This window comes from Scyliorhinus canicula, chromosome 12, assembly GCF_902713615.1.
Source record: "Scyliorhinus canicula chromosome 12, sScyCan1.1, whole genome shotgun sequence".
Classification (NCBI taxonomy): Eukaryota; Metazoa; Chordata; class Chondrichthyes; order Carcharhiniformes; family Scyliorhinidae; genus Scyliorhinus; species Scyliorhinus canicula.
The window spans coordinates 50,518,777-50,545,728 of record NC_052157.1 but is presented as its reverse complement, the minus strand read 5'-3'; the positions used below and the strand labels follow the sequence as shown (position 1 = coordinate 50,545,728).

The window sequence follows — 26,952 nt, the reverse complement described above, 5'->3', positions numbered from 1 at the left end:
TGAATTGGTTGCGCAGATAGAAGCAAAGGGATGTGATATAGTTTGGATTAGGGGAGACATGGTTCCAAGGTGACCAAGGATGGGAACTAAACATTGAGGGCTATTCAGTTTTCAGGAAGAACAGACAGAAAGGAAAAGGTGGTGGAGTTGCATTGTTGATTAAAGAAGATATTGATGCAATATCAAGAAAATAAATTAATTAGGATGATGTGGCATCTGTTGCTGTTGTTATTAGAAACACCAAGGGGCAAAAAACATTCAACGGGTGGATAACAAACCAGACAACTGCAGTGGTAATTTTGGGAATGGCATTAGACAGGAAATCAGAGATGCATTGGATAAAAGAACATCTGTGATTATGAGTGGATTTAATCTATATACAGATTGGGTGACTCAAATTAGTCACAGTACAATAGAGGAATTACTGGAGTGTATACGGATGGTTTTCTGGACCAATACGTTGAGGAGCCAACAAGGGAACAGGCCATCTTGGAAGGTTGTGCAATGAGAAAGGATTAGTTGGGGGGGGGGGGGGGGGTGAGAGAGACGATGGGGGGGGGGGGGGTGAGAGACACGATGGGGGGGGGGGGGGTGAGAGACACGATGGGGGGGGGGGGGTGAGAGAGACGATGGGGGGGGTGAGAGAGACGATGGGGGGGGATGAGAGAGACGATGGGGGGGGGTGAGAGAGACGATGGGGGGGGGGTGAGAGAGACGATGGGGGGGGTGAGAGAGACGATGGGGGGGTGAGAGAGACGATGGGGGGGGTGAGAGAGACGATGGGGGGGGGTGAGAGAGACGATGGGGGGGTGAGAGAGACGATGGGGGGGGTGAGAGAGACGATGGGGGGGGGTGAGAGAGACGATGGGGGGGGTGAGAGAGACGATGGGGGGGGTGAGAGAGACGATGGGGGGGGTGAGAGAGACGATGGGGGGGGTGAGAGAGACGATGGGGGGGGTGAGAGAGACGATGGGGGGGGTGAGAGAGACGATGGGGGGGGTGAGAGAGACGATGGGGGGGGGTGAGAGAGACGATGGGGGGGGTGAGAGAGACGATGGGGGGGGGTGAGAGAGACGATGGGGGGGGTGAGAGAGACGATGGGGGGGTGAGAGAGACGATGGGGGGGTGAGAGAGACGATGGGGGGGGTGAGAGAGACGATGGGGGGGTGAGAGAGACGATGGGGGGGTGAGAGAGACGATGGGGGGTGAGAGAGACGATGGGGGGGTGAGAGAGACGATGGGGGGGTGAGAGAGACGATGGGGGGGTGAGAGAGACGATGGGGGGGTGAGAGAGACGATGGGGGGGTGAGAGAGACGATGGGGGGGTGAGAGAGACGATGGGGGGGTGAGAGAGACGATGGGGGGGTGAGAGAGACGATGGGGGGGTGAGAGAGACGATGGGGGGGGTGAGAGAGACGATGGGGGGGTGAGAGAGACGATGGGGGGGTGAGAGAGACGATGGGGGGTGAGAGAGACGATGGGGGGGTGAGAGAGACGATGGGGGGGGGAGAGAGACGATGGGGGGGTGAGAGAGACGATGGGGGGGTGAGAGAGACGATGGGGGGGTGAGAGAGACGATGGGGGGGTGAGAGAGACGATGGGGGGGTGAGAGAGACGATGGGGGGGTGAGAGAGACGAAGGGGGGGTGAGAGAGACGATGGGGGGGTGAGAGAGACGATGGGGGGGTGAGAGAGACGATGGGGGGGTGAGAGAGACGATGGGGGGGTGAGAGAGACGATGGGGGGGTGAGAGAGACGATGGGGGGGTGAGAGAGACGATGGGGGGGTGAGAGAGACGATGGGGGGGTGAGAGAGACGATGGGGGGGGGTGAGAGAGACGATGGGGGGGTGAGAGAGACGATGGGGGGTGAGAGAGACGATGGGGGGTGAGAGAGACGATGGGGGGTGAGAGAGACGATGGGGGGTGAGAGAGACGATGGGGGGTGAGAGAGACGATGGGGGGTGAGAGAGACGATGGGGGGTGAGAGAGACGATGGGGGGGTGAGAGAGACGATGGGGGGGTGAGAGAGACGATGGGGGGGTGAGAGAGACGATGGGGGGGTGAGAGAGACGATGGGGGGGTGAGAGAGACGATGGGGGGGGTGAGAGAGACGATGGGGGGGGTGAGAGAGACGATGGGGGGGGTGAGAGAGACGATGGGGGGGGTGAGAGAGACGATGGGGGGGTGAGAGAGACGATGGGGGGGTGAGAGAGACGATGGGGGGGTGAGAGAGACGATGGGGGGGTGAGAGAGACGATGGGGGGGTGAGAGAGACGATGGGGGGGTGAGAGAGACGATGGGGGGGTGAGAGAGACGATGGGGGGGTGAGAGAGACGATGGGGGGGTGAGAGAGACGATGGGGGGTGAGAGAGACGATGGGGGGGTGAGAGAGACGATGGGGGGGTGAGAGAGACGATGGGGGGGTGAGAGAGACGATGGGGGGATGAGAGAGACGATGGGGGGGCGAGAGAGACGATGGGGGGGGCGAGAGAGACGATGGGGGGGCGAGAGAGACGATGGGGGGGCGAGAGAGACGATGGGGGGGGCGAGAGAGACGATGGGGGGGTGAGAGAGACGATGGGGGGGTGAGAGAGACGATGGGGGGGTGAGAGAGACGATAGGGGGGTGAGAGAGACGATAGGGGGGTGAGAGAGACGATGGGGGGGAAGCGAGAGGATGGGGGGGAAGCGAGAGGATGGGGGGGAAGCGAGAGGATGGGGGAAGCGAGATGATGGGGGGGAAGCAAGATGATGGGGGGGAAGCGAGATGATGGGGGGGAAGCGAGATGATGGGGGGGAAGCGAGATGATGATGATGGGGGGAAGCGAGATGGTGACGATGGGGGGAAGCGAGATGATGAAGATGGGGGGAAGCGAGATGATGATGATGGGGGAAGCGAGATGATGATGATGGGGGGAAGCGAGATGATGATGATGGGGGGAAGCGAGATGATGATGATGATGATGGGGGGGAAGCGAGATGATGATGATGGGGGGGAAGCGAGATGATGATGGGGGGAAGCGAGATGATGATGGGGGGAAACGAGATGATGATATGGGGGGAAGCGAGATGGTGATATGGGGGGGAAGCGAGATGATGATATGGGGGGGGGGAAGCGAGATGATATGATATGGGGGGGAGAAGCGAGATGATGATGGGTGAGAAGCGAGATGATGATATGGGGGGGGGAGAAGCGAGATGATGATATGGGGGGGGGAAGCGAGATGGTGATATGGGGGGGGAAGCGAGATGATGATATGGGGGGGGGAAGCGAAAATGATATGATATGGGGGAGAAGCGAGATGATGATGGGGGAAGCGAGATGATGATGGGGGAGAAGCGAAATGATGATATGGGGGAAGCGAGATGATGGGGGAAGCGAGATGATGGGGGGAGGGGGGGTCTAGGGCCCTGACGGTTGCGCTGAAATGAGGACCCGGGATGCCGCCCGTGTCTCCATGCCCCGATACGGTGCCCGGTTTCGCCCCCCACAGACACACTTACCTGACTGCGCCTTTCCCTCGGCCTCCCTTTACCCCCTCATCGCTCCGTCTCCACATCCTGTGAGGGGGGGGGGGGGGGGGGGGTCCCCAGGCTGGGCCCCGGATTAACAGAGCACGGTGCCGGCTGCTTGCCGGGAGCGCCTGTCGTAGGGGCTACCAGTTCCAGTTGTGCAAGGCGCCCTACCTGCTGCCAGTGAGCGAGTGAGGGCTGAGCAGGCCCCAGATGCCAGGTGCGGGCCGTACGCAATTTCCTGGGGAACTTGTTGCTGCGGAGCCATCGCAGGCCGAGGGAGCCGGGCAGCGCCTCGACCCCGGGGGCGCATGCGCAGGGCACGGCAGCAGCTCCATCTCCGGGGACGCATGCGCAATGCCCCAGCCGGGCCCGACCCCCGGCGGTGCATGCGCCTGCGCAGCGCCCACTGTCGACTCCAACCACACGAGCGCGTGCGTTGAGCTCGGCATCGGTGCCCACTCGAGGAACGCATGCGTACTGTCCAGCAGAGCCGCCTCCTCCAGGGGCACATGCGCAGGGTTCAGTGCACTCCCAGGGCTTTGACATCTGCGCATGCACAGTCTTTGGATCGCGCCGCAGAGGCGGGAATGTTCCAGAAGGCTGTCCTTTCGCCTGAGTCACTGGGATGGTCTTTTTTTTCCTAAAATCTGAGAGTATCCAATGTTTTTTTTTCCAATTAAGGGGTAATTTTAGCATGACCCAATCCATCGAGCCTGTACAAAATTTGGACTGTGGGAGGAAACCTATGCAAACACATTATGATCATCGCTGATCATCAAGTTCAATACCCTGATCTCGCCTTGCTCCCATATCCTTTGATGCCTTCAGCAATATATAATTCCTTCTTGAAATTACACAGTGTTTTAGCTTCAACTACTTTCTGCGGTAGTGAAAGGGGAGGACTAGCTGCTGGGATGTTAGTCTTATACTGCATCTCCCATCCATATACCCACTCACCCATCCTGCTCAAATCACGCTAAAGCATCTCTGCAACCTTCTCACACCTCTCCCATTCAGTTTTGTATCATCCAATTTGGAGATAATACATTTAGTTCACTTGTCCAAATCATTATTATATAATGTGAACAACTGGGATCCTAGCGCAGATCCCTGCGGTACCCCAGTAGTCACAACCTGTCATTCAGAAAATGACACATATATTCCAATCCATTGCTTCCTGTACATATTTCAAGACGCTACCCACAATTCCATGCGCTTTAATTTTACATAGTAATCTGCTACGTGAGACCTTGTCAAAGGCCTTCTGAAAATCTAAATAAACCACATCCACTGGTTCTTTCTGGTCAACTCTACCAGTTACATCCTCAAAGAATTCCAGTAGATTTGTCAAGCATGATTTCCCTTTTGTAAATCCATGCAGACTTTGTCTTATACTACTGATTTACAAATGCTGTGCTATGGAATCCTTGATAATTGACTCTAGCAACTACTGACGTTCGGCCCACTGGTCTATTGTGTCATGTGAGAGTACCTTTAAGAAATGGGTGTTTAAGAAATGTACCTTTAAGAAATAGGTGTTTATCAGTGATGTCAGAGTGTGGGTGGAGATGGGCTGTCTGTCAGCTTTTTACTTTTGTTTTAGGCTGTTTGCTGCAGGATGTGTTTTAGTTTCGTTTTCAAAGAAGGATAGCTGCAGTCACAGCCAGAAGGTGTATTAGAGTCTTTCTGTAATCTAAAGAATGTAAATCGATCCTTTGGTGATTTAAAACTAATAACTGTTCTTAGTAGTGACTTTAACCTGATGTGCTTCTGCTGAAAGGTTTTTTTTTAAGCCTGGATGTTAAAAGGACATCTTAAGAATTACTTAGTGTTGTATTCTTTGGAGGTTGTATTTGAATTAATGGTTGCTAAGATGTTCACTGTATGTTTTAAAAAGGTTAACTTGAGTTCATAGAATAAACATTGTTTTGCTTTAAAAATACTTTTCCATTTCTGCTGTACCACACCTGTAGAGTGGTCCCCATACCACAATCTATTAAAAGCTGTGGGTCAGGTGAACTCCATGATACATTTTGGTGTTCTCTAAACCCTGGCCCATAACAACTGTTCCCTGTTTTCTTTCTATCTCCTTTTTGAATCGCAGTCTTATATTAATTAACTCCCCTCTAATCTGGAGGAACCATTTCAGAGTCAAAAGAGTTTTGGAAAATGACCACCAATAGATCTACTATTTCTAGGGCCAGTGGCGGACTGGCCAGGGTGTCAGCTTGCCCGATGGCAAGTGGGCCCCCTATATCAAATAAAAATGCAATAAAGAAACAAACACACACAACTGTTTTAGTAATAAAAAGGAATAAGAAAAAAAAGAGAACAGGACACAAATAAGCAGTGCATGAAAAGGAACGAAGCAGAGGAGGTAGTGGAAGGATGTGGAACAGGGGGGCCCGGGTCGGGCATAATTAAGGAAATTCCATGTTTTCAGCCAGAGTGTGTGAATTTAAAGATAAAGTTACAATTCGTGATTTGAGATGGTCGGCAACTTCAAAGGTTATCAAGCAGTAGTCTTGGTTCAGCCGGTACATCGGTCCGGGGCCCGGAGAGCCAAGAAGGGGCCTGTGAATCTCTGAAGGGCCCTTAAAAATTATAATTAATTAGATAAATAAATCTCCAACTTCTTTCCTGAGATTTGTATTCTAACTTAATAAAATATAATTGTTTTTAAAAAGAGCAATACCAAATAAAAATGCAATAAAGAAACAAACAAATAATCACTCAGTGTATGAAGGAACGAAGCAGTGTTAAACGGATGTGAAAAGGAGTTGGGGGAGGGGGGGCTGGTTCACCCGGGTCGGACATAGTTGGAAATCCACGTTTTCAGCAAGAGTGTATGAATTTAAAGATAAAGTTACAGTTCGTGATTTGAGATGGTCGGCAACTTGAAAGGATATCAAGCAGTACATAGAGTCGTGAGGTCACTGAAAAGGAGAAGCGGTACCTTTGACCGTGAATCATGAGGTCAAAGATATTGAAGTGATAAGCCATGATCGGTAAACTCAAAGGGTTGCGACTTGTAACACTACACTGGTATCAAACTGGACATGTTAACTTTGGTTGTGGGACCATTCTTAATGTCTTACTATAGTCGGACCAAACTTCTAAGTTTCAACAGTTGTCTCAGTTGCTTGCTGGTGTGAACACTGGACAAGGGATTGTCTCCTCTTCTGAAGCTGCAAAGGCCACAGTAGTATTGACTAATGAACATAGCCTATTGAAGTGTAAGTAAGTTATTTTATATTTTTTATCAAGTAGGGGTTTATCTGGCGTTCCTTCAAGTTATTCTTGCAATCATCAATATTCATTTTTCCCAATGTGGGCTATTTTTAGTTAAGCTTTTATTTCAGGAATATTACCCCTACCAGCATGGAAAAGAAAAAGCATAAATCTGGGTCACTAAAACGCAAAGAACAAAAAGAAGCAGAAAGGAAGGAATCAGCCAAGCGATGCAGGCCTATTACAGAGTTTATAATACCACAAGCACAATCCACATCAATATCCAGTTCTGCAACAAATAATCAAGAAGCAAGAAACAATGCTCATGGTGATGATGCAATGACACGCGAGTTACAAGAACAGAGAAGAGCTACTTTGAATGTAGAGACAAATACAAGTGCATCCATTACTAATCAACCCAGGCCCAATATTTCTTCTGGCTTCCTTGTTCCGGTATCTGTACTGCCTGTAGTTGCAACATCTGAACACATAGCTTCAACTAGTGACAGGGAATCAGATATTCCTTCAAGCATAAATGACTTGGTATCTGAAGCACATCCTGTAAATGAACCTACGCAAGAAAATGAAAGATCAATTGCTGGAATCTTCCAATATCCATCACGAGCAAAGCTAAAACAGTTTTTTGCTGAACATCCACTTCAGCCACTTGATGATCTGCCATTTGATGCTCGTTTGTATGAGAGGAAAATTATGAATGACTCAGTCCCAAGAAAATGGCTAACATATAACAAAGAAAATAGATGCTTATATTGTTCATACTGCTTACCTTTGAGTTTCCCAACACTTGTAATCCATCACCCTTTGTACGTGGCTTTAGTGACTACAGGTGTATTAGCCAGAGCTTGACTTTACATGAATCGACAACTACACATGTCAGAAATGCTCAGCAATATATCAGTGTGGTTAATGATGGCACCTTTAATAAATTTTTGCAGCATCACTAATTAAAAGGAAAGAAGAAGTATTGAAGCAGAGAAATATTGTCATGAGGATTATAGACATCATAAAGATGTTAGGCAAGCAAGCACTTCCTTTTCGAGGTCACAGAAATGAATCGGCCTACACTCTAGATAATGAGGTTCTGAATCATGGCAATTTTTTAGCTACAGTGCAGTTGATGGCAAAATATGACCCCATTATGACAGCTCACGTTTCTGCAGTGCAAAACAAGTCTAAACAAAGAATCAAACGATTAGAGCAACAAGGAAAGGCTCAAAGTAAAGGCCGTGGTGGACTTGTTACATACCTGAGTAAAACAACTATAAACATGTTAATCAAAATTATGAAGAATATGATACAAGAAAGAATTAGTCATGAAGTTTCTCAAGCAAAATATTATTCTATTCAGGTTGATTCAACACAAGATAATTCATCCATCGATCAGTTTAGCATTATTATTCGGTATGTGCTTAAAGGTATTATCTGTGAGCGACTACTTTCAGTTGTGCCAAGTAATGATGGTACAGGACAGGGACTTTTTGATCTATTGATTGAAACATTACAGCATCTTAAAATTGACCCCCAAAAATGTTTATCTGATAGCACAGATGGCGCTGCAAGCTACCATGGCCAGTATAATGGTTTACAAAGTAAAATTGCTGATGTGGCTGATCAACATGTTCATATATGGTGCTATGCCCATGTCTTGAATTTGGTGATAACTGAAACAACAAAATGTTGTGTGCCTGCAGTTTCTTTTTTCAATTTGCTCCAGAATATAGCAACGTTTGTGAAAGCATCATACAAGAGAATGGCTGTATGGATAGAAGTTGTTGGAAAACATCTAGGACAAGAAAAAATGAAACAGTTAAAGCTAATTGGTGAGACCAGATGGTCAGGAAAATCCAATGCAGCAACAACTATATTTGGACGTTTTGATGATGCCGCTGCCAGTACTTCGGTAAATCTATTGACATGCTTATCAATGATACAAGATTCAGAAAAGTTTGATGCAAAAACAAAACATGAAGCAAATGTTTTACTTCAAAGTCTTCTAAAGTTTGAAACCATATTGACAGCATTTACTTACTTGTATATATTTGAAACTACAACCCCCTTATCAAGTTATCTACAGACAAGTGGTTTAGATATGTTTACTGCATGGAGTTTGGTAGATTCAGCTACAACAAAGTTGAAGGAACAGACAAGAACATTTGATAACGTTCACAGCAAGGCTTTGGAATTTGTAAATAAATGTAATGACAGATGAATATGGATGAAAATCAAACATTGGAAATTGATGCGTTGGAAACAGCATTGCCAGTTAAGAGGCAGAGGAAGAAGAAAAGAATGGCAGATAAGCTTATTGATGATGAAAGAAATTACTCAGATTCTCTAGCTGATTTTCGAGTAAATGTGTTTAACCTAATAATGGATCGCATTGTCCAATCACTAGAATCACGCTTTGTACAACACAAACAGTTGTATAAAGATTTGCCCTGCTTGGACCCAGCAAAGTTTAAAACTATTGCAGAGAAGGGCCTTGAAGATGAAGCATTGGAAGGTATTATTAAGCTGTTTCCACAAATCAGCAAAGATCAAGTAATATTGGAATTGTTTTCTTTTGCTTCAAACTTTGATGTATTAAAGCTATTGCTTAATGATGGTGAGAATATGGATTCCAGTTGCAACAATTGTAAAATTTGCAGCACTTGCCCATCGTGTGCACTAAAAATTCTGGCATCCAACAGACTTCATGACAAGGCATATGATAACCTTTATGAACTTTATAAAGTCATCTGCACACTATCAGTTACTCAAGTCCAATGTGAGAGGACATTTTCAAAGCTAAAGATCATAAAGACAAGGTTAAGAAATTCGCTGTCTGAGGAGAATTTGGAATCATTCATGTTGTTATCCATTGAAAAGGAATTGTTAGATGAATTGGATGCAGAAGCAATTATTGGCAGATTTGCACAATCATCTAGCGAACACAAACGATTGCTCTTAATATAGTGGACTGCATGCAATGCTCTATTGTGCTTTTGAACTATCTGTTAATGTGTAAATTGTGCAGTAAACTATTTAAAAATATCAACCAATTACTTAAAATTTAAAAAATAAATTAAAAATTCAATTATAACATTCTGTATTTACATTTGGTATCTACTGCCAGTAATATGTACAGTAGATGTACACTGTAATTACTAAGAAATACACATTTTTTCCACAAAAATTTTAATTGTACCCTTTTTTCCATATGTATTTTTTGAAAATTTTATTTATTCGTTATGAAAATTAAATGATAGGATAGTTGTGGGAGGGCCCTCTTTGTCTCCTGGCAACCAATATTTTTAGACCCAGTCAGCCACTGTCTAGGGCCACTTCCTTAAGTACTCTGGGATTAAGATTATCAGGCCCTGGAGATTTATCTGCCTTTAATCCCATTAATTTTTCCAAAACAATTTCTCTACTAATACTGATTTCCTTCAGTTCCTTACTAAAACCTGTGTTTCTCAGAACTACTGGTACATTACTCATGTCTTCCTTTGTGAAGACAGAAGCAAAATACAAATTTAATTCTTCAACCAAATCTTTGTTCCCCATTACGAATTTTACCATTTCTGACTAAATGGCCTACATTCATTTTTGTCAATCATTTTCTCTTTACATACCTATAGAAACTTTTACAGTCCGTTTTTATTGTCCCCTCCAGACTATTCAGACTATTTTCCCCTTCTTAATCAATCCCTTGGTCTGCCTTTGCTGAATTCTAAACTGCTCCCAATCATCAGGTCTATTGCTTTCTCTTGCCAATTTGCATGCATCTTCTTTGAATCTAATACCATCTTGATTTTCCCTAGTAAGCCATGGTTTTGCCACAGTTCCCTTTCCACTTTGCGCCAAATAGGAGTTAACAACTTTTGGAGTTCATCTATTTGTTCCTTGAATGCCTGTCATTACCTGTTCACTGTCCTTTCCGTAATGTATCCCAGTCCATCATTAAAAAAATTTTTTTAGAGTACCCAATTCATTTTTTCCAATTAAGGGGCAATTTAGCGTGGCCAATCCACCTGGCTTGCACATTTTTGGATTGTGGGGATGAGACTCACGCAAACACGGGGAGAATGTGCAAACTCCACATGGACAGTGACCCAGAGCCAGATCCCAGTCCATCATAACCAACTCGTGCCCCAGAATTACCTTTATTTGTAGCCACTATCCACCTTGATAAAGAATTCTATCATATTAAGGTCACCCATCCCCAAGGGTTCTTTCACAACTTGATTTCCAACTAATCCTTTCTCATTGCACAATACCCAATTCAAGATGGCCTCTTCCCTTGGTGGTTTTCAATGTATTGGTCCAGAAAACCATCTCATATACACTCCATAAATTCCTTCTCTGTTGTACTGTGGCTAATGTGACTCACCCAATCCTTATGCAGATTAAAATCACCCATTATTACAAACTTTTTTTTATCACACGCATCTCTGATTTCCTGTTTAATGCTATTTCCAACATTACCGCTACAGTTTGGTTGTCTGTGTACCACCCCACAAATGTTTTTTGCCCCTTTGAGTTTCTTAACTCGACCCACACAGATTCCACATCATCTGGGCTAATATGTTTTCTCAATATTGCATTAATATCTTCTTTAATCAACAATGCAACTCCACAACCTTTTCCTTTCTGTCTGTCCTTCCTAAACACTGATTAGCCCTCAATTTTTGGTTCCCTTCTTTGGTCACCTTGGAGCCATGTCTCCATAATCCTAATTATATCATACCCGTGTCCATCTATCTGAGCAGCTAATTCATCCATTTTATTTTGTATGCTCTGAGCATTCAGGTGTATAATAATAAAATAATAATAATTAATAATAATAGTTAATTCTTTTAACATTCCTTGTCCCTTTTCTACTATTTTTTATTGTGTCCTTATCCAATTCTGGCCCTTCATTACTTTGCCTGTCACTTTTCTGATTCTCCTTGCTGTCTTTTTCTCATGTTCTTGATTTCCTCTGCTCTGAATCCTTACATAGGTTCCCATAGGTTAGGTGGATCTGGCATGCTAAATTGTTCCTTAGTGTCCAAAAGGTCAGGTGGGGTAATGGGGATAGGACCCTCTTTGGGGATATGACCCTCTTTCAGAGGGTCGATACAATCTCAATGGACTGAATGGTCTCCTGTGCTGTTGGATTCTATGATTCTTTGAAAGGTGAAGTTTTGGAGCAACAAGTCCAGAGAACCCTGGATGTCAAGGGGTGAGGCAAGGGGTTACAGGGGATTTGATTGTAGTTTTCGAATTCTCAAACTGGGAATTACAGGCAGGTGAGTCGAGCATCAGCGGTCGTGGAATTATTGGAAAAAATTCTAAGGTACAGAATTAATCTTCACTTGGGAGGTAAGAATTAATCAAGGATAGTCAATGTAGCGTTGTCAAGGGTAGGTCACATCTAACAGATTTGATTGAATTATTCGAGGAAGTGATTAGTTGTGTAGATGAGGTAATATAGTTGATGTGGCCTACGTGGACTTCAGAAAGGCTTTTGACAAGGTCCCACATGGTAGACTGATCAAGAAGGGAAGAGGCCATGAGATCCATGGTGGCTATGTCGTGGAAAACGGAGTCCTGGGCCCCGACCCGGACCGTATGAGCCCCTCTTACAACTCCCTCTCCCTCATTGTCCCAGGGCCCTCAAAAGGTGCCTGGGATTTTTCTCTTATTATGCCCAGTGGGTCCCTCAGTAGGCGGACAAAGCCCGCCCACTATTTAAGGCCACACTCTTTCCACTGTCAGATGAGGCTCGTCAGGCCTTCACCTGCATGAAGGAGGACATCACCAAAGTGGCCATGCGGGCGGTGGATGAATCCGTCCCCTTTCAGGCGGAGAGCGACGCCTCAGAGGTCGCTCTCGCAGCCACACTAAATCAGGCAGGGAGACCAATCGCCTTTTTCTCCCGAACCCTCTCCGTTTCGGAACTTCGACACTCCGCAGTCGAAAAGGAAGCACAAGCCATTGTGGAAGCTAGACGACACTGGAGGCACTACCTCGCAGGTAGGAGGTTCACCCTCATCACCGACCAAAGATCGGTTGCCTTCATGTTTGACAACTCACAAAGGGGCAAAATTAAAAATGATAAGATCCTGCAGTGGAGGATCGAACTCTCCGCCTACAAGTACGATATTATGTATCGACCGGGGAAGCTCAACGAGCCATCAGATGCCCTGTCCCGCGGCACGTGCGCCAACGCGCAAGACGACCGCCTGAAAGCTATCCACAATGACCTCTGCCACCTGGGGGTCACCCGGCTCGCCCACTACATCAAAGCCCGAAATCTGCCTTTCTCCACCGAGCAGGTAAAAGCCATCACCAGGGATTGCCCGATCTGCGCGGAGTGCAAACCGCACTTCTATAGACCAGACAGAGCCCACCTGGTAAAGGCCTCCCGGCCCTTTGAACGCCTGAGCATCGATTTCAAAGGGCCACTCCCCTCGACCAATCAGAATGTGTACTTCCTGAACGTCATCGACGAGTTCTCCCGCTTCCCCTTTGCTATCCCGTGCCCCGATATGACCTCCCACACAGTCATCAGAGCTCTGCACAGTATCTTCACCCTGTTCGGGTTCCCCAGCTATGTATACAGCGACAGGGGTTCGTCCTTTATGAGCGACGAGCTGCGTCAGTACCTGCTCGACAAGGGCATCGCCTCGAGCAGGACTACCAGCTACAATCCCAGGGGGAACGGACAGGTGGAGAGGGAGAACGCGACGGTCTGGAAGACCGTCCTACTGACCCTCCGGTCCAGGAATTTCCCAACCTCCCATTGGCAGGAAGTCCTCCCCGACGCGCTCCATGCTATTAGGTCCCTCCCATGCACAGCCACCAACCAGACCCCTCACGAACGGCTATTTGTTTTTTCTAGGGGCACTAGCACAGGGGTTTCGCTCCCAGCTTGGTTGAAGACACCGGGCCCGGTTCTCCTCCGGAAGCACGTCCGGGCACACAAAACTGACCCACTCGTAGAGAGAGTGCTCCTACTCCACTCAAACCCCCAATACGCTTTCATCGAATACCCTGACGGCCGTCAGGACACTGTTTCCCTCCGGGGCCTGGCGCCAATCCCACTACCACTACCGCCGAGATACCCCTCACACTACACCCCACACAACCCTCCATGCCCTGCGCCCCGCACCTACAGGTTCAGTGCCCGTGCTCCGCGCCCCCGCGCCTTTGGGTTTCCGGCGCTCCCCATCGCCAGTCGAACCAGTCGGGTACGAAGCTCGGACCGAATCACCCCCGGAGTCCACTATCATACCCTCACCTACCGTCACCACCCAGCCACCAGAAGAGGCTGCAACCCCGGTGCTTCGCCGATCACAAAGGACGACTCGGCCGCCGGACCGGCTCAATTTGTAGACCCATCACCCCCGCCGGACTTGATTTTTTTTACAGGGGGTGAATGTGGTGAATTATAAACCTAGTAATTCACACTGTTGTATCATATGTATTGTGTCCTTGTGGAGCCATTGCACGGCTCTACCCATAGGGGGAGATGAGGAGTTTGTACTGGGCTCCACCCTTGGCTCTGCCCATGGCTCCTCCCACTAACCGGAAGTATAAAGAACTGCAGTCGTGAGCCTGCTGCCAGTTCATCTCGTCGCAGGCAGGCTCAGTTGTAAGACTATTAAAACCACTGTTCACTTCCAATCACGTGTCTTGTGAATTGATGGTCTCATCAGCCCGACAGCAGGGTTCCCTTAGGAATCCCTCATATTTCTTACCGTCCATACATTTGCATGGCAAGGATTACGGAATTGCTTCCTGATTTGTGCTCCCGGGGGAGAACATAGAGCTGGATTCACTGTTTTTGAGATTAAATGCGGAGTGTCATGTGAATGTCTCTTTAAGATAGGTTTGGTCTTACCACATGGCTTGTAGCATGGCTTCAGTGATGCCATTTGTGGGTGGAGATGGGCTGTGGCTGTCAGGTGAGAGTGGGTTCAGTGCTTCTGTATCAGTTGCAGTGTGTTGGTTTGGACTGCAAAAGAGAAGCAATGTTTCCCTGTTTTCTCTGTTTTTATTTTTAAAGCTGTTCCAGTGAACTGAGAGCACATTGGGTGTGGCAAACTGCCTTGGTAACTTTAAAGATAGAGTTACTTTTTGGAAGGAGTTTTGAATCTGCTGGTTGGAGGCTGAATCTCAGGGAAAGGACCAATCCCATTCAAGTGAGATTACAGCATACTGGGCCACACCCTTGAAGGGGTTTTGGTTTATTGGATTTTGTATTGAATTGGAATAGCTTCTAAATGGGATTCATTAATAGCTATTGTATACTTAGATTACTGTAGCTGTTGTATGTTTTTTAATGTTTGTAATTGATATCAAATTCTTGATAAGTGTTAAAAAATGTTAACTACATTCTTATAAGAAACTTTGTTTTGATAAAAGTGCCTAGGAAGTCTGATGAATATACGCCTGAAGTGAAGGCTCTTGTGCTCATCCTAAAAGCCAACATAAAAGTTACAGGTCAGGTGGGCTTCCTAGTACACTTTGGAGTTTCTAAGCCCTGACCCATAACAGGAGGAACTGTGGTAGTTTACAACAACAAAATCCGCACCGATCCTGCAACTGGTGGGGGGGGCTAGCAGCTGCACCGAGTAAAACTCCCGGCTCCCACGTTATAAACGCTTGGAGAATGGCCTGCAACAGTTGCGCCGTAAAACATGCGCGGGCCTTCAGGTGACGCGGTAATGCCATTCCAACGGCGTGCGGCGCGCGATACAATGACACCATTTCGGAATGGGCTGAGGATGCAGAACCTGCATCAAACTGGCGCCGCCCCCGATTTCGGTGTCAGAAAGGATTCTCCGGCTGACCGGCGATTCTGAAATCGGCATCGGGGAACGGTGAATCCTGCCCGTAATCTCCCAAATGGAGAATCTCGCCCCATGTCTTTCTCTTTAGTGAATACAGATGAAAAATATTTATTTAAAGCATCACCCATATCCTCTGACTCCACGCACAGATTGCCCCTTTGGTTTGTAATAAGCCCCACTCTTTCCTTGGTCATCCTCTTGTTCTTAATATACTTATAAAATGTCTCAGGGTTGTCCTTAATTCTTCAGGTTTTCGTTAATCCTATCTGCAAATAATATTTTGCGGCCCCTCTTTGCCCACCTAATTTATTTTTTAAACACTCCCTTACATTCTCTATACCCCTAAAGGGCCTCCCATGTTTTTAGTGCTCCATACCAATCAAATGCTTCCTTTTTTTCCTTTTATTAAACCCTTGATATCCCTTGACATCCAGGGTTCCCTGGACTTGCCACCCTTGCCTTTCACTCTTCGAGGAACACATTGGCCCTGAACTCTCACAATTTCACTTTTAAAATAATGCAGATTTACCTGCAAGTAGCTGCTCCCAGTCTATGTTTTCCAGATCCTGTCTAATGATATTGAAATCATCCTTCCCCGAATACAGGCACTTGATTTAAGGACTCTACTTATCCCTTTCCATAGTAACTTTGAAACTTATGGAATTATGCTCATATCCTCAAAATGCTCACCCATTTCCTAGAATTAGGATTAGCACTCCCCATCCCTAGTAGGACTATCTATGTACTGGCACAAAAAGCTCTCCTGGATGCACCTAAAAAGTTCCACCTATTTAATCCTTTCCCGTAATATCGGGAAAGTTTAAATCCCTACCTACGATAACCCTATTCCTCTCACACCTCTCTGTGATTTGCCTACATATTGCTCCCCTATCTCCCTCGGACTGTGGGAAGCCTGTAATATAATCCCAGCAGAGTGATCATCCCTTTTTTATTTCTAAGATCCACCCATATGGCCTAATTTGAAGAGCCTTCTGAAACATCTTCCCTCATTACTGCAGTGATGGTCTCTTTTTATCAATAATGCAATGCTCCAACCTCTCTTACCTCCCCCCATCATATCTGAAACTTTTTAACCTGGAATGTTGAGTTGCAAGACCTGCCCTTCTTTCAACCATGCCTCAGTGATTGCAACAATATCATAAATCCACGTGCTGATCAATTCCCTAAATTCATCGGCCTTACCAGAAAGGCTCCTTGTATTAAAATAGATACAATTTAGCCTTCCAATCCTCCCATGTGCCTTATCCTGCCCATGTCTTCTCTACCTGCTGGACTGATCTAGTTTTCGTCCATATTTGATTGAACCTCGTGCCCAACTGTACACATACACTGTTCCAAATTAGTTTAAAACGTCCCCAACAAATTAGTTTGAAACCTCCCCAACAGCACAAGCAAACCACCCAGCAACTGGACCCATTTAGCTTCAGATGCAAATTGTCCAGCTTGTGCAGGTTCCACCTGTTGCTCGTTATGCCCTCCTTAATTTTCTCTGTTTTAATTACGTTTGCTCAAGAGTCGCCAGGTATCTTTTCGATACCGCCACAAGGTTCAGAACCGAATACTGATCAGAGACTCGATTCACCACTTAGTAAGTTTGAAATCATTGCACATTTATTTGCACACACAGTCAATTATTACTCATGCACAAACTCTACTCACTAAACTACAACTACTACTAAAAGCCTAAACTTAGCTTCGGGTGCCCACTCAGCCAGAGGAACAATGGCCGTTGTCCGATTTTGAGGCTGCTGGCATCGAACTGGTATAGAATAGTAGCTAGGAGCGCCTATCTCGTAGCATGCGTTGACCTTAGACTTGCTTGGCAGGTCTCTCGTCGCTGAGAGCCAAGGCCAAGATGAAGGTGAAGAAGAAGAGAGCGATCTGTCTTTTGGGACTCCTCTTTATATCCCAAAGGTGCTTTGTGCTCTTTTGGGCGGGCCCTGAACTTGGCCCCAATTAATTGGACCATGTCCTAATCATTTGTATTGATTCTCTCCAATAAAGGGGTCGTTGCTTGATCATTGGGCGGGTCCTAGGTGACCGTTGGCCTGCCTTTGTTTTAGTCTCCACTGGCGCCGGGGAGTCTGCCCTGGTACCGATTGCTTAAATGTTTCTCTTTTGTCCCCGGAGATAGTTTATTAATATGCTAATAGCTTGTAGTATCGGTTTTGTCTGGGAGCTGCAAGTTCCAATCCATAGGCAAACCTTGCACCTGCTTGTCTCTTTAGCACTGTCCAATTTTCCCTTTACTCTTTGCAAGTGTCCATTTTGAAATCGGGACGTGGCCACCCCAGGTGGCTACACACCTAGCCCAGAATCTGTCCAATGATCCAAAATTCTAAAGCCCTCCCTCCTACACCATCCCTTTCGGCATGCATTCACCTGACCCATCTTCCTATCGCTAGACACAGTATCATGGGGCATTTGAAATAATCCAGAGATTACAACCCTATATATCCTGCTTTTTAATCTGCTACTCCCTAAATTCCTGTTGCATTCAAGGGACCACCTCCCGTTTTCTACCCATGTCATTCATATCATGAAGAAATTGGTGCATTCCTCAAACCTATTAGTACACTTCGACCCAGCTGAAGAACTGGTATTGACGTCAATGCTTCTCCATATGGTGTTCAAAGTGAGAGTCAAAATACTTATAGGGTGGTTCAATGAGCCAGTTTTCGAGGAAATGAAACCATTTACCCTCAAGAACAAATTGAGTAGTGGGCAGCTCTGTGGCAGAGTGGTTAGCCCTGCTGCCTCACGGCACCAAGATCCCAGGTTCGATCCCGGCTCTGGGTCACTGTCCGTGTGGAGTTTGCACATTCTCCCCATGTTGGTGTGGAGAAAATGAATTGGGTACTCTAAATTTATAAACAAAAAAAACAAAATACTACAATGAAGTCAGTGAAAATCTCCTAATCACCACACTCTGGTGCCTGTTCGGGTACATTGAGGGAGAACTCAGAATGTTCAATTCACCTATCAAGCACGTCTTTTGGGACTTGTGGGAGGAAACTCACGCAGACACGGGGAGAATGTGCAGACTCCGCAGACAGTGACCTAAGCTGGGAATCAAACCTGGGACCCTGGCGTTGTAAAGCAACAGTGCTAACCCTCATCTCCTAATCATCCCAGGAGCTCTCAGCTTTTCACCATGTCTCCCTCTGGAAAGGGATTCCCCCTTTGAATCGCCAGGATGTGAAAGGCAGAGCAGACCACAATGGTGTGGAACACCCTCTGTGGATAGTACTGCAGAGACCCGCCTGAGCGGTCCAAGTATCAGAAAATCATCTTTGTGATGCCAATGGCCTGCTCGATGCTGGATCATGTTGCTTATCCGGCACATTGTATCTCTCCTCTGAGTGACTCAGAGGGCGAAGTTCTGGTGTCATGAGCCATCGATTGAGTAGGTGGGTACCTCTTATACCCAAGGAGCCGTCCCTGTATTTGTGGAGGCCCTGGGAATATGTGAGGCACCTGGGAGAGTATCAGGCTATACAAGTCATTTCAGCTCCCAGGGTACCTGGCACAAATGATGATCACACCAATTGAGTGTTGATGCAGTGGAATCTTTTCCTGTTTATGAACATCAGAAGTTGTTGTCATGGAGCTCCCTATCCGAAACGTGTGCAATCAATTGCATCCTGTACTCTCAGGAAGCCTGAGACAGCAGGAAACCCCATCCAGGCCGAGAGCCTGCGCAGACTGCATTGAGCCAATGCACCTCATAATTTCCTCCAGCCCCTGCACTGTTTCCTTCTCTACCACCGGGAAGTCCAAACCATCCAAGAATTTTACCATCTCAGAGACCCTTCCAGGGGCTCCGACCTGTAAAACCCCAGTAAAAGGTCTCAAAACACCCTATTTTCCCTTCCAGGATCAGAAACCACTCTGCCCCCAGAGTCCAGAATTTGCACTCCCTAGAGGCCATCTGTGTCTCAACTGGTGAGCCATAACATACTGCCCTTCTCATGCTCATAGAACACCCTCGTACACAACACAGCTGGCCAACCACTTTCCCCATCAATACCAATTTGAACTCCATCTGGAGCTTCTTCTGTTCCGTCAACACGTCCTCATTCGGGGTAGCCGAGGATTTCTGGTCCACTGCCAAAATAGCCTCTCCCAACCTCTGTCTCTCCACCCTTCCCGCCTTATCTCTGTGTGCCTGAATTGAGGTTAGCTCCCCTCTAATCACCTTCTCTAATGCCTCCAAGAAGGTGGAAGGCAAGACCTTCTCACTCTTATTAAACTCCACGTACATCCCTACAGAAGCAGCTATCCTATCACACGCCCCCTTATGGATGGATAAAGAACTGGCTGGGCAACAGGAGACAGAGAGTAGTGGTGGAAGGGAGTGTCTCAAAATGGAGAAAGGTGACAAGTGGTGTTCCACAGGGATCTGTGCTCGGACCACTGTTGTTTGTGATATACATAAATGATCTGGACGAAGGTATGAGTGGTCTGATGAGCAAGTTTGCAGATGATACTAAGATTGCGGGAGTTGCAGATAGCGAGGAGGACTGTCAGAGAATACAGCAAAATATGATAGATTGGAGAGTTGGGCAGAGAAATGGCAGATGGAGTTCAATCCAGGCAAATGCGAGGTGATGCCTTTTTGGAATATCTAACTCAAGAGCAGACTATATGGTCAATGGAAGAGTCCTGGGGAAAATTGATGTACAGAGAGATCTGGGAGTTCAGGTCCATTGTACCCTGAAGGTGGCAACGCAGGTCGATAGAGTGGTCAAGAAGGCATACAGCATGCTTGGCTTCATCGGACGGGGTATTGAGTACAAGAGTCGGCAGGTCATGTTACAGTTGTATAGGACTTTGGTTAGGCCACATTTGGAATACTGCGTGCAGTTCTGGTCGCCACATTACCAGAAGGATGTGGATGCTTTAGAGAGGGTGCAGAGGAGGTTCACCAGGATGTTGCCTGGTATGGAGGGTGCTAGCTATGAAGAAAGGTTGAGTAGATTAGGATTGTGTTCATTGGAAAGACAGAGGTTGAGGGGAGACCTGATTGAGGTCTACAAAATTATGAGAGGTATGGACAGGGTGGATAGCAACAAGCTTTTTCCAAGAGTGGGGGTGTCAATTACAAGGGGTCACGATTTCAAGGTGAGCGGGGAAAAGTTTAAGGGAGATGTGCGTGGAAAGTTTTTTATGCAGAGGGTGGTGGGTGCCTGGAATGCTTTGGCAGCGGAGGTGGTAGAGGCGGGTACGATAGCATCATTTAAGATGCATCTGGACAGATATATGAACGGGTGGGGAACAGAGAGAAGTAGACCTTGGAAAATAGGCAACAGGTTTAGATAAAGGATCTGGATCGGCGCAGGCTGGGAGGGCCGAAGAGCCTGTTCCTGTGCTGTAATTGTCTTTGTTCTTTGTTCTTATCTGCCGACGATGCCACATCCAACTTCCACGGGGGTCGCTGGGCACATCTCCTCTATGAACACAAATCCACATCGTGCGGAGTGTGGTCGGATATAACAATTGCCGAGTATTCCGACTCTACCACCCGGGGAGGGGGACAATGCCTTACCCACTATGAAAAAGTCAATGCGGAAGTAAACCTGATGCACATGTGAGAAGAGAACTCCTTCTCCCTCGGGTGTCTAAATCTCCATGGATCCACAACCCCCATCTGCTCCATGAATCTGAGCAGCTCCTTCGTCGATAAGGGATTTGAGGCACAACCTGCCCAGTCTGGGATCAAGCCCCCAATTAAATTCCCTCCCCCATAATCAACTGATAAAAATCCAGACCTGGGACCGCCGCCAGCACCCTCTTGATAAACTCCATATCTTCCCAATTCAATGTGTTCATATTCACAAAAACCTCCCTCCAACCTCCCGCTCACTATCCCTTATCTGCCCCCCGGATCCACCACTATGTTACCCATCAAAAAGAGCACCCTCTTATTGATAAGCACGCGGTTCCTCTTGTCTTCGCATCAAAACTAGAATGGAACACTTGGCCCACCCATCCTTTCCTCAATCTCGTTTGATCCCTAATCCTCAGGTGTGTCTCCTGTAAGAAAACCACATCCGCCTTCAAGCTCTTGGATTGGATTTGTTTACTGTCATGTGTACCGAGGTACAGTGAAAAGTATTTTTCTGCGAGCAGCTCAACAGATCATTAAGTACATGAAAACAAAAAATAAAATAAAATAAATAGGGTAACACAAGGTACACAATGTAAATACATAGACACCAGCATCGGGTGAAGCATACGGGTGTATAGTATTAATCAGGTCCGTCCATAAGAAGGTCGTTTAGGAGTCTGGTAACAGCGGGGAAGAAGCTGTTTTTGAGTCTATTCGTGCTTTGTATCTCCTGCCCGATGGAAGAAGTTTGGAGAGCGAGTAAGCCGGGTGGGAAGGGTCCTTGATTATGCTGCCCACTTTCCCCAGGCAGCGGAAATTGTAGATGGAGTCAATGGATGGTAGGCAGGTTCGTGTGATGATCTGGGCTGTGTTCACGATGGGCATGTTTAAATGGGCGAACACTCAAGATAATTTATTTGCCCATTCAATATCCTTACGTTCCATGTGCCAGTCTGGTCAGGGGCCTCCAGGCCCCCCACCCTGATCAGCCATACCCTAGGCATAAGTGAATTCAACAGGGCCTCACCCAGAATCCAGGCCCACTCAAGATGGCCCCACTAAGAGACCTTCACCGTCAGCAGCCCCACTTCCCCCAACCTCCCACGGGGTTGCACGGTAGCACAAGTGGATAGCACTGTGGCTTCACAGCACCAGGGTCCCAGGTTCGATTACCCGCTGGGTCACTGTCTGTGCGGAGTCTGCACGTTCTCCCCCTGTCTGCGTGGGTTTCCTCCGGGTGCTCCGGTTTCATCCCACAGTCCATGCAGGTTAGGTGGATTGCCCATGATAAATTGCCCTTAGTGACCAAAACGTTCAGGAGGGGTTATTGGGTTACGGGGATAGAGTGGAAGTGAGGGCTGAAGTGGGTCAGTGCAGACTCGATGGGTCGAATGGCCTCCTGCACTATTCTATGTTCTGTGTTTTCCCCTTCTACCCCTTACTGACTTGAACCCGTCGCCCCACCGCCAGACATCATACCTATTGCCCTCCCCCACCTGCTCCATCCCAAAGAAAACCCAACCATCCTAGGCTCATTATCCCAACAAAGAAAACAACCCCCTCTCCCTCACAGTGGCTTTCTCACCCATTTCACTTCTGTTAACCAGCATCTTTGCTGGCAGGGTGACCCCCCGCACCTGGGGAGAAATGCAAGTTATATTTTCCGAAATTCTACACGCACTTCCCCCTCTCCAAACCTGATTTTAATCTTGTACATCAAACCAATCCTAACCCACACCCACTCCCCACCTCCTAGTTCCACTCTGGTCTCGCCTTTCCTTCCTGGCCCCTCCCATCCCACAGGTCCCGCCCCTTCCTTACTGGCCCCACCCCTCCCACTCTGGTCCCGCCCCTTCCTTCCTGGCTCCACCCCTTCCACTCTGGTCCCCCCCTTCTTTCTTGGCCCCTCCCTCCAGCCCTTGTCTGTCCTCTGGAGATGCTGTGCGCCTGCGCGGAGTGATGGTCGGTTTGAGGCTGCTCAGGTTGGTGACGTCGAGGCCCGGCGCCGCGGCTGGCGGGGGGCAGATCGGCCCGAGCCCGGGCGGGTTCCTCTCTACTGGGTGCCTCTCTTACTCACCCCTTTCATCCTCATGTTGATTAATGAGCATCAAGGCAGGAAATCCCCTGAATAAAACCCACCCCCCACATGCATGTTTTGCAGCCAGCTGAGTTAATTTTAAACTATTTAATATTTTATATCCATGTACTGGAATTTGTTTAATCTTTCCTTAAATGTCAGCTCTTTTACGGTTGGGATGTTTCCTGCACTGTTTTTAAAAAGAATCCGTACAGTGCAGAAGGAAGCCTTTCGGCCCCATTGAGTCCGTACTGACCCTCCGGAAGTGTACCCCCTTCCCCCACCCTGTCTCCGTAATCCCACCTAATCCTTTGGACACGAGGGACAATCCACTCGTGCTGTGAGGTAGCAGTGCTTCCACCGTGCCACCCTATATTTCTCCGGACTGAGTGATCAGAATTGCCCATCGTACAATGATTCTCTGACTAGTACCTAAACAACCCCCTGACACATGGGCAGCACGGGAGCACAGTGGTTAGCACTCTTGCTTCACAGCTCCAGGGTCCCAGGTTCGATTCTTGGCTTGGGTCACTGTCTGTGTGGAGTTTGCACTTTCCCCACGTGTTTGCGTGGGTTTCCTCCGGATCCTCTGGTTTCCTCGCACAGTCCAAAGATGTGCAGGTTAGGTGGATTGGCCATGATTCCCTTAGTGTCCAAAACGGTTAGGTGGGGTTATGGGGATAGGGTGGAGCTGTGGGCTTAACTAGGGTGCTCCGTTGCAGGCCAAATGTCCTGCACTGTACATTCTATGACTATGACTTCTATTGTTCACGTTCGTGTTTTATCTGCTCCGACATTTGTATTACCTCACCACATTATACAGGCACTGAAAATCATGAGTCTGTTGACACTGTCTGATTCCTTTCGCAATCTCCCTGTGGTAATTATATTCCATTCATTGAATTCTCATCATGTATATGTTTCAATGAATGAACAACACATTTGGCAGTGCTAAATTTTATTTGCCTCTTTTATTGGTAAGAATTTAGAGTCTGTTATTAAAGATGAGATTGCAAAGCACTTGGAAGCGCATGGTAAAATAGGACTGAGTCAGCACGACTTTGTCAAAGGGAAGTCGTGTCTGACAAATCTGTTCGAGTTCTTTGAGGAGGTACCAAGCAAGTTAGACAAAGGAGAACCAGTGGACACAATTTATTTAGATTTCCAGAAGGCCTTTGACAAGGTGCCGCATAGGAGACTGTTAAATAAGTTAAGATCTCGTGGTGTCAGGGTAAGATCCTGGCATGGATAGAGGATTGGCTGACTGGCAGAAGGCAGAGAGTGGGGATAAAGGGGTCTGTCTCAGGATGGCAGCCGGTGACTAGTGGTGTGCCTCAGGCATCTGTGCTGGGACCACCAACTTTTTACAATATACATTAATGATGTGGAAGAAGGAACTGAAGGCACTCTTGCTAAATTGGCAGATGATACAAAGACCTGTAGAGGGACAGGTAGTATTGAGGGAGCAAGGGGGCTGCAGAAGGACTTGGAAAAGCTTGGAGAGTGGGCAACAAAGTGGCAAATGAAATACAATGTGGAAAAATGTGAGGTTATGCACTTTGGAAGGAGGAATTTAGGCATAGTCTATTTTCTAAATGGGGAAAATGCTTCGGAAAGCAGAAGCACAAAGGGACTTGCGAGTTCTTGTTCACGGTTCTCTTCAGGTTAATGTGCAGGTTCAATCGGCAGTTAAGAAAGCAATGCAATGTTAGCACTCATGTCAAGAGGGCTAGAATGCAAGACCAGGGATGTACGTCTGAGGCTGTATAAGGCTCTGGTCAGACCCCATTTGGGTGAGCAGTTTTGGCCCCCATATCTAAGGAAGAGTATGCTGGCCTTGGAAAGGGTCCCGAGGAGGTTTGCAAGAATGATCCCTGGAATGAAGAACTTGTCATATGAGGAACGTTTGAGGACTCTATGTCTGTACTCGTTGGAGTTTAGAAGGATGAGAGGGGATCCTATTGAAACTTACAAGATACTGCGAGGCCTGGATATAGTGGACATAGAGAGAATGTGTCCACTTGTAGGAAAAACTAGAACCAGAGGACACCATCTCAGACTAAAGGGACGATCCTTATAAACAGAGTAGAGGAGGAATTTCTTCAGCCAGAGGGTGGTGAATCTGTGGAACTCTTTACCGCAGCAGGCTGTGGAGGCCAATTCTCTGAGTGTCTTTAAGACAGAGATAGATAGATACGTTCTTGATTAATAAGGGGACCAGGGGTTATGGGGAGAAGGCAGGAGAATGGGGATGAAAAAATATCAGCCATGATTCAATGGCGGAGCAGACTCGATTAGCCAAGTGGCCTAATTCTGCTCCTATGTCTTATGGTCTTTCCGCTGTACTGCATGAAGGATCTCAATCCAGATATCACTATTTTGCTGTATTTTCCTGCCTCTACTCTCCCTGTCTGAGAAGCTTTCATATTTGAATATCCAGGCTTTTCAATGTAAATCAGAAATAACAAGTCCAAGCACTGATAGTGCAACTTCAGTCACTTTCCCAGTTGAATGTTTTGCTTTCCGTAATTACACCGTTTTCTCTTTTCCACGTTCCAGCCAATATTCAACTTGGGGGATGGTCATCCAATGATACAGAATGATGGGGAAATACTTGCCATGTCTTCATCAATTCTACAAGGAGTTGTTGGCGGGAGGGAGGCCAAGCAAGGACAGCCAGGAACTGGCAACATTCCTTTCTCCTGATATGTGCATTGAAGACTCAAACATTTCCCTAGGAACCAATGAATTTACCGAACCAAGTAACCAAGTTTTTCATTTCGATGTGGGGAGCACATTGTCTATGGGTAGTCACGGCATGTCACGTGATAGGAACTCCAGCACAAAATGCAGTCAGAATGAAATCCTGTTGATACAGATATCCCTGATTCAGATGATGAGTTCTAAAGTACATTCTGAAGTATTGAATAAAGATGTCAGACAATCATACCTGAACGCTATAAGAGTTTTGTTAGAAGACATGGACATTTTATCCAAACTGGTGAGTGTGACTGATTATTCTGATCACTCTTATGTTTTATGACACAAATAGGACATTTGTGATGAATGTGGAAATTATTATATCTTATTATTAAATTATTTTAAATCTGTTACAGCAAGATTTTTAAAAGCCTGGGTTAAGGTATATGTTTGTTGCAGTAATATTACCAAAGAACCTAGGTTAAGATATCCAGACCGTGTGTGTTAAAGTTGTAATTAAGAAGTCATAAAAGGTGAGGTCATGACTCTAACCATTTACTTTGTTACATGCAGAAGGCTAATGGGATCTTGTTATTGTTGCTTGAGATTTCCGGAGAGTAGATAACATCTGAGGGATTGTATTTCGTTGGATCTAAGCAGATCGTGTGACATCTTAGTCGGAAACAGATGATGTATTTGATGGGAGGAGCCAGGCCTGTGTAGTTTTGCCATAGGATGAGAATCTGACAAGACCGAAGAATTTTAAATTGATCAGCAGTTTGGCAAACTACTGCTAGGTTGAGGAAAAGTGCACTGGTTCGGCTCCTGAAAGGATCTCTCCAAACATCCTCTAGTCTACACAACTAAACAAGTAATCTGTTTTGTTAACTTTATTTATAAGTGGCATTTTAACTGCATTGGGTTTCTCAATTGAAATTAGTAGCAGGTAAAGAT

At 46.8% G+C, this 26,952-nt stretch overlaps 2 protein-coding genes across 8 annotated transcripts in view; one reads left to right on the top strand and one right to left on the bottom strand.

The window, feature by feature from the left end:
- asb7 (ankyrin repeat and SOCS box containing 7) overlaps positions 1 to 3,854 on the bottom strand; it is a 40,876-nt gene extending 37,022 nt beyond the window's left edge. Inside the window, exon 1 of one of the 2 annotated variants that reach the window (XR_005462493.1) lies at positions 3,504 to 3,854. The gene's annotated coding sequence lies outside the window, so the exon portion shown is untranslated. The remainder of the gene's footprint in view (positions 1 to 3,503) is intronic. The other variant, XM_038812967.1, reaches the window with a different exon arrangement.
- A 266-nt stretch (positions 3,855 to 4,120) lies between these two features.
- lins1 (lines homolog 1) overlaps positions 4,121 to 26,952 on the top strand; it is a 61,796-nt gene continuing 38,964 nt past the window's right edge. Inside the window, exons 1-2 of one of the 6 annotated variants that reach the window (XM_038813901.1) lie at positions 4,121 to 4,143; positions 25,858 to 26,299. In XM_038813901.1, coding sequence (XP_038669829.1) covers positions 25,898 to 26,299 — 402 coding nt within the window. In that variant the 5' untranslated portion in view covers positions 4,121 to 4,143; positions 25,858 to 25,897. The other 5 variants (XM_038813899.1, XM_038813903.1, XM_038813900.1 and 2 more) reach the window with 5 other exon arrangements.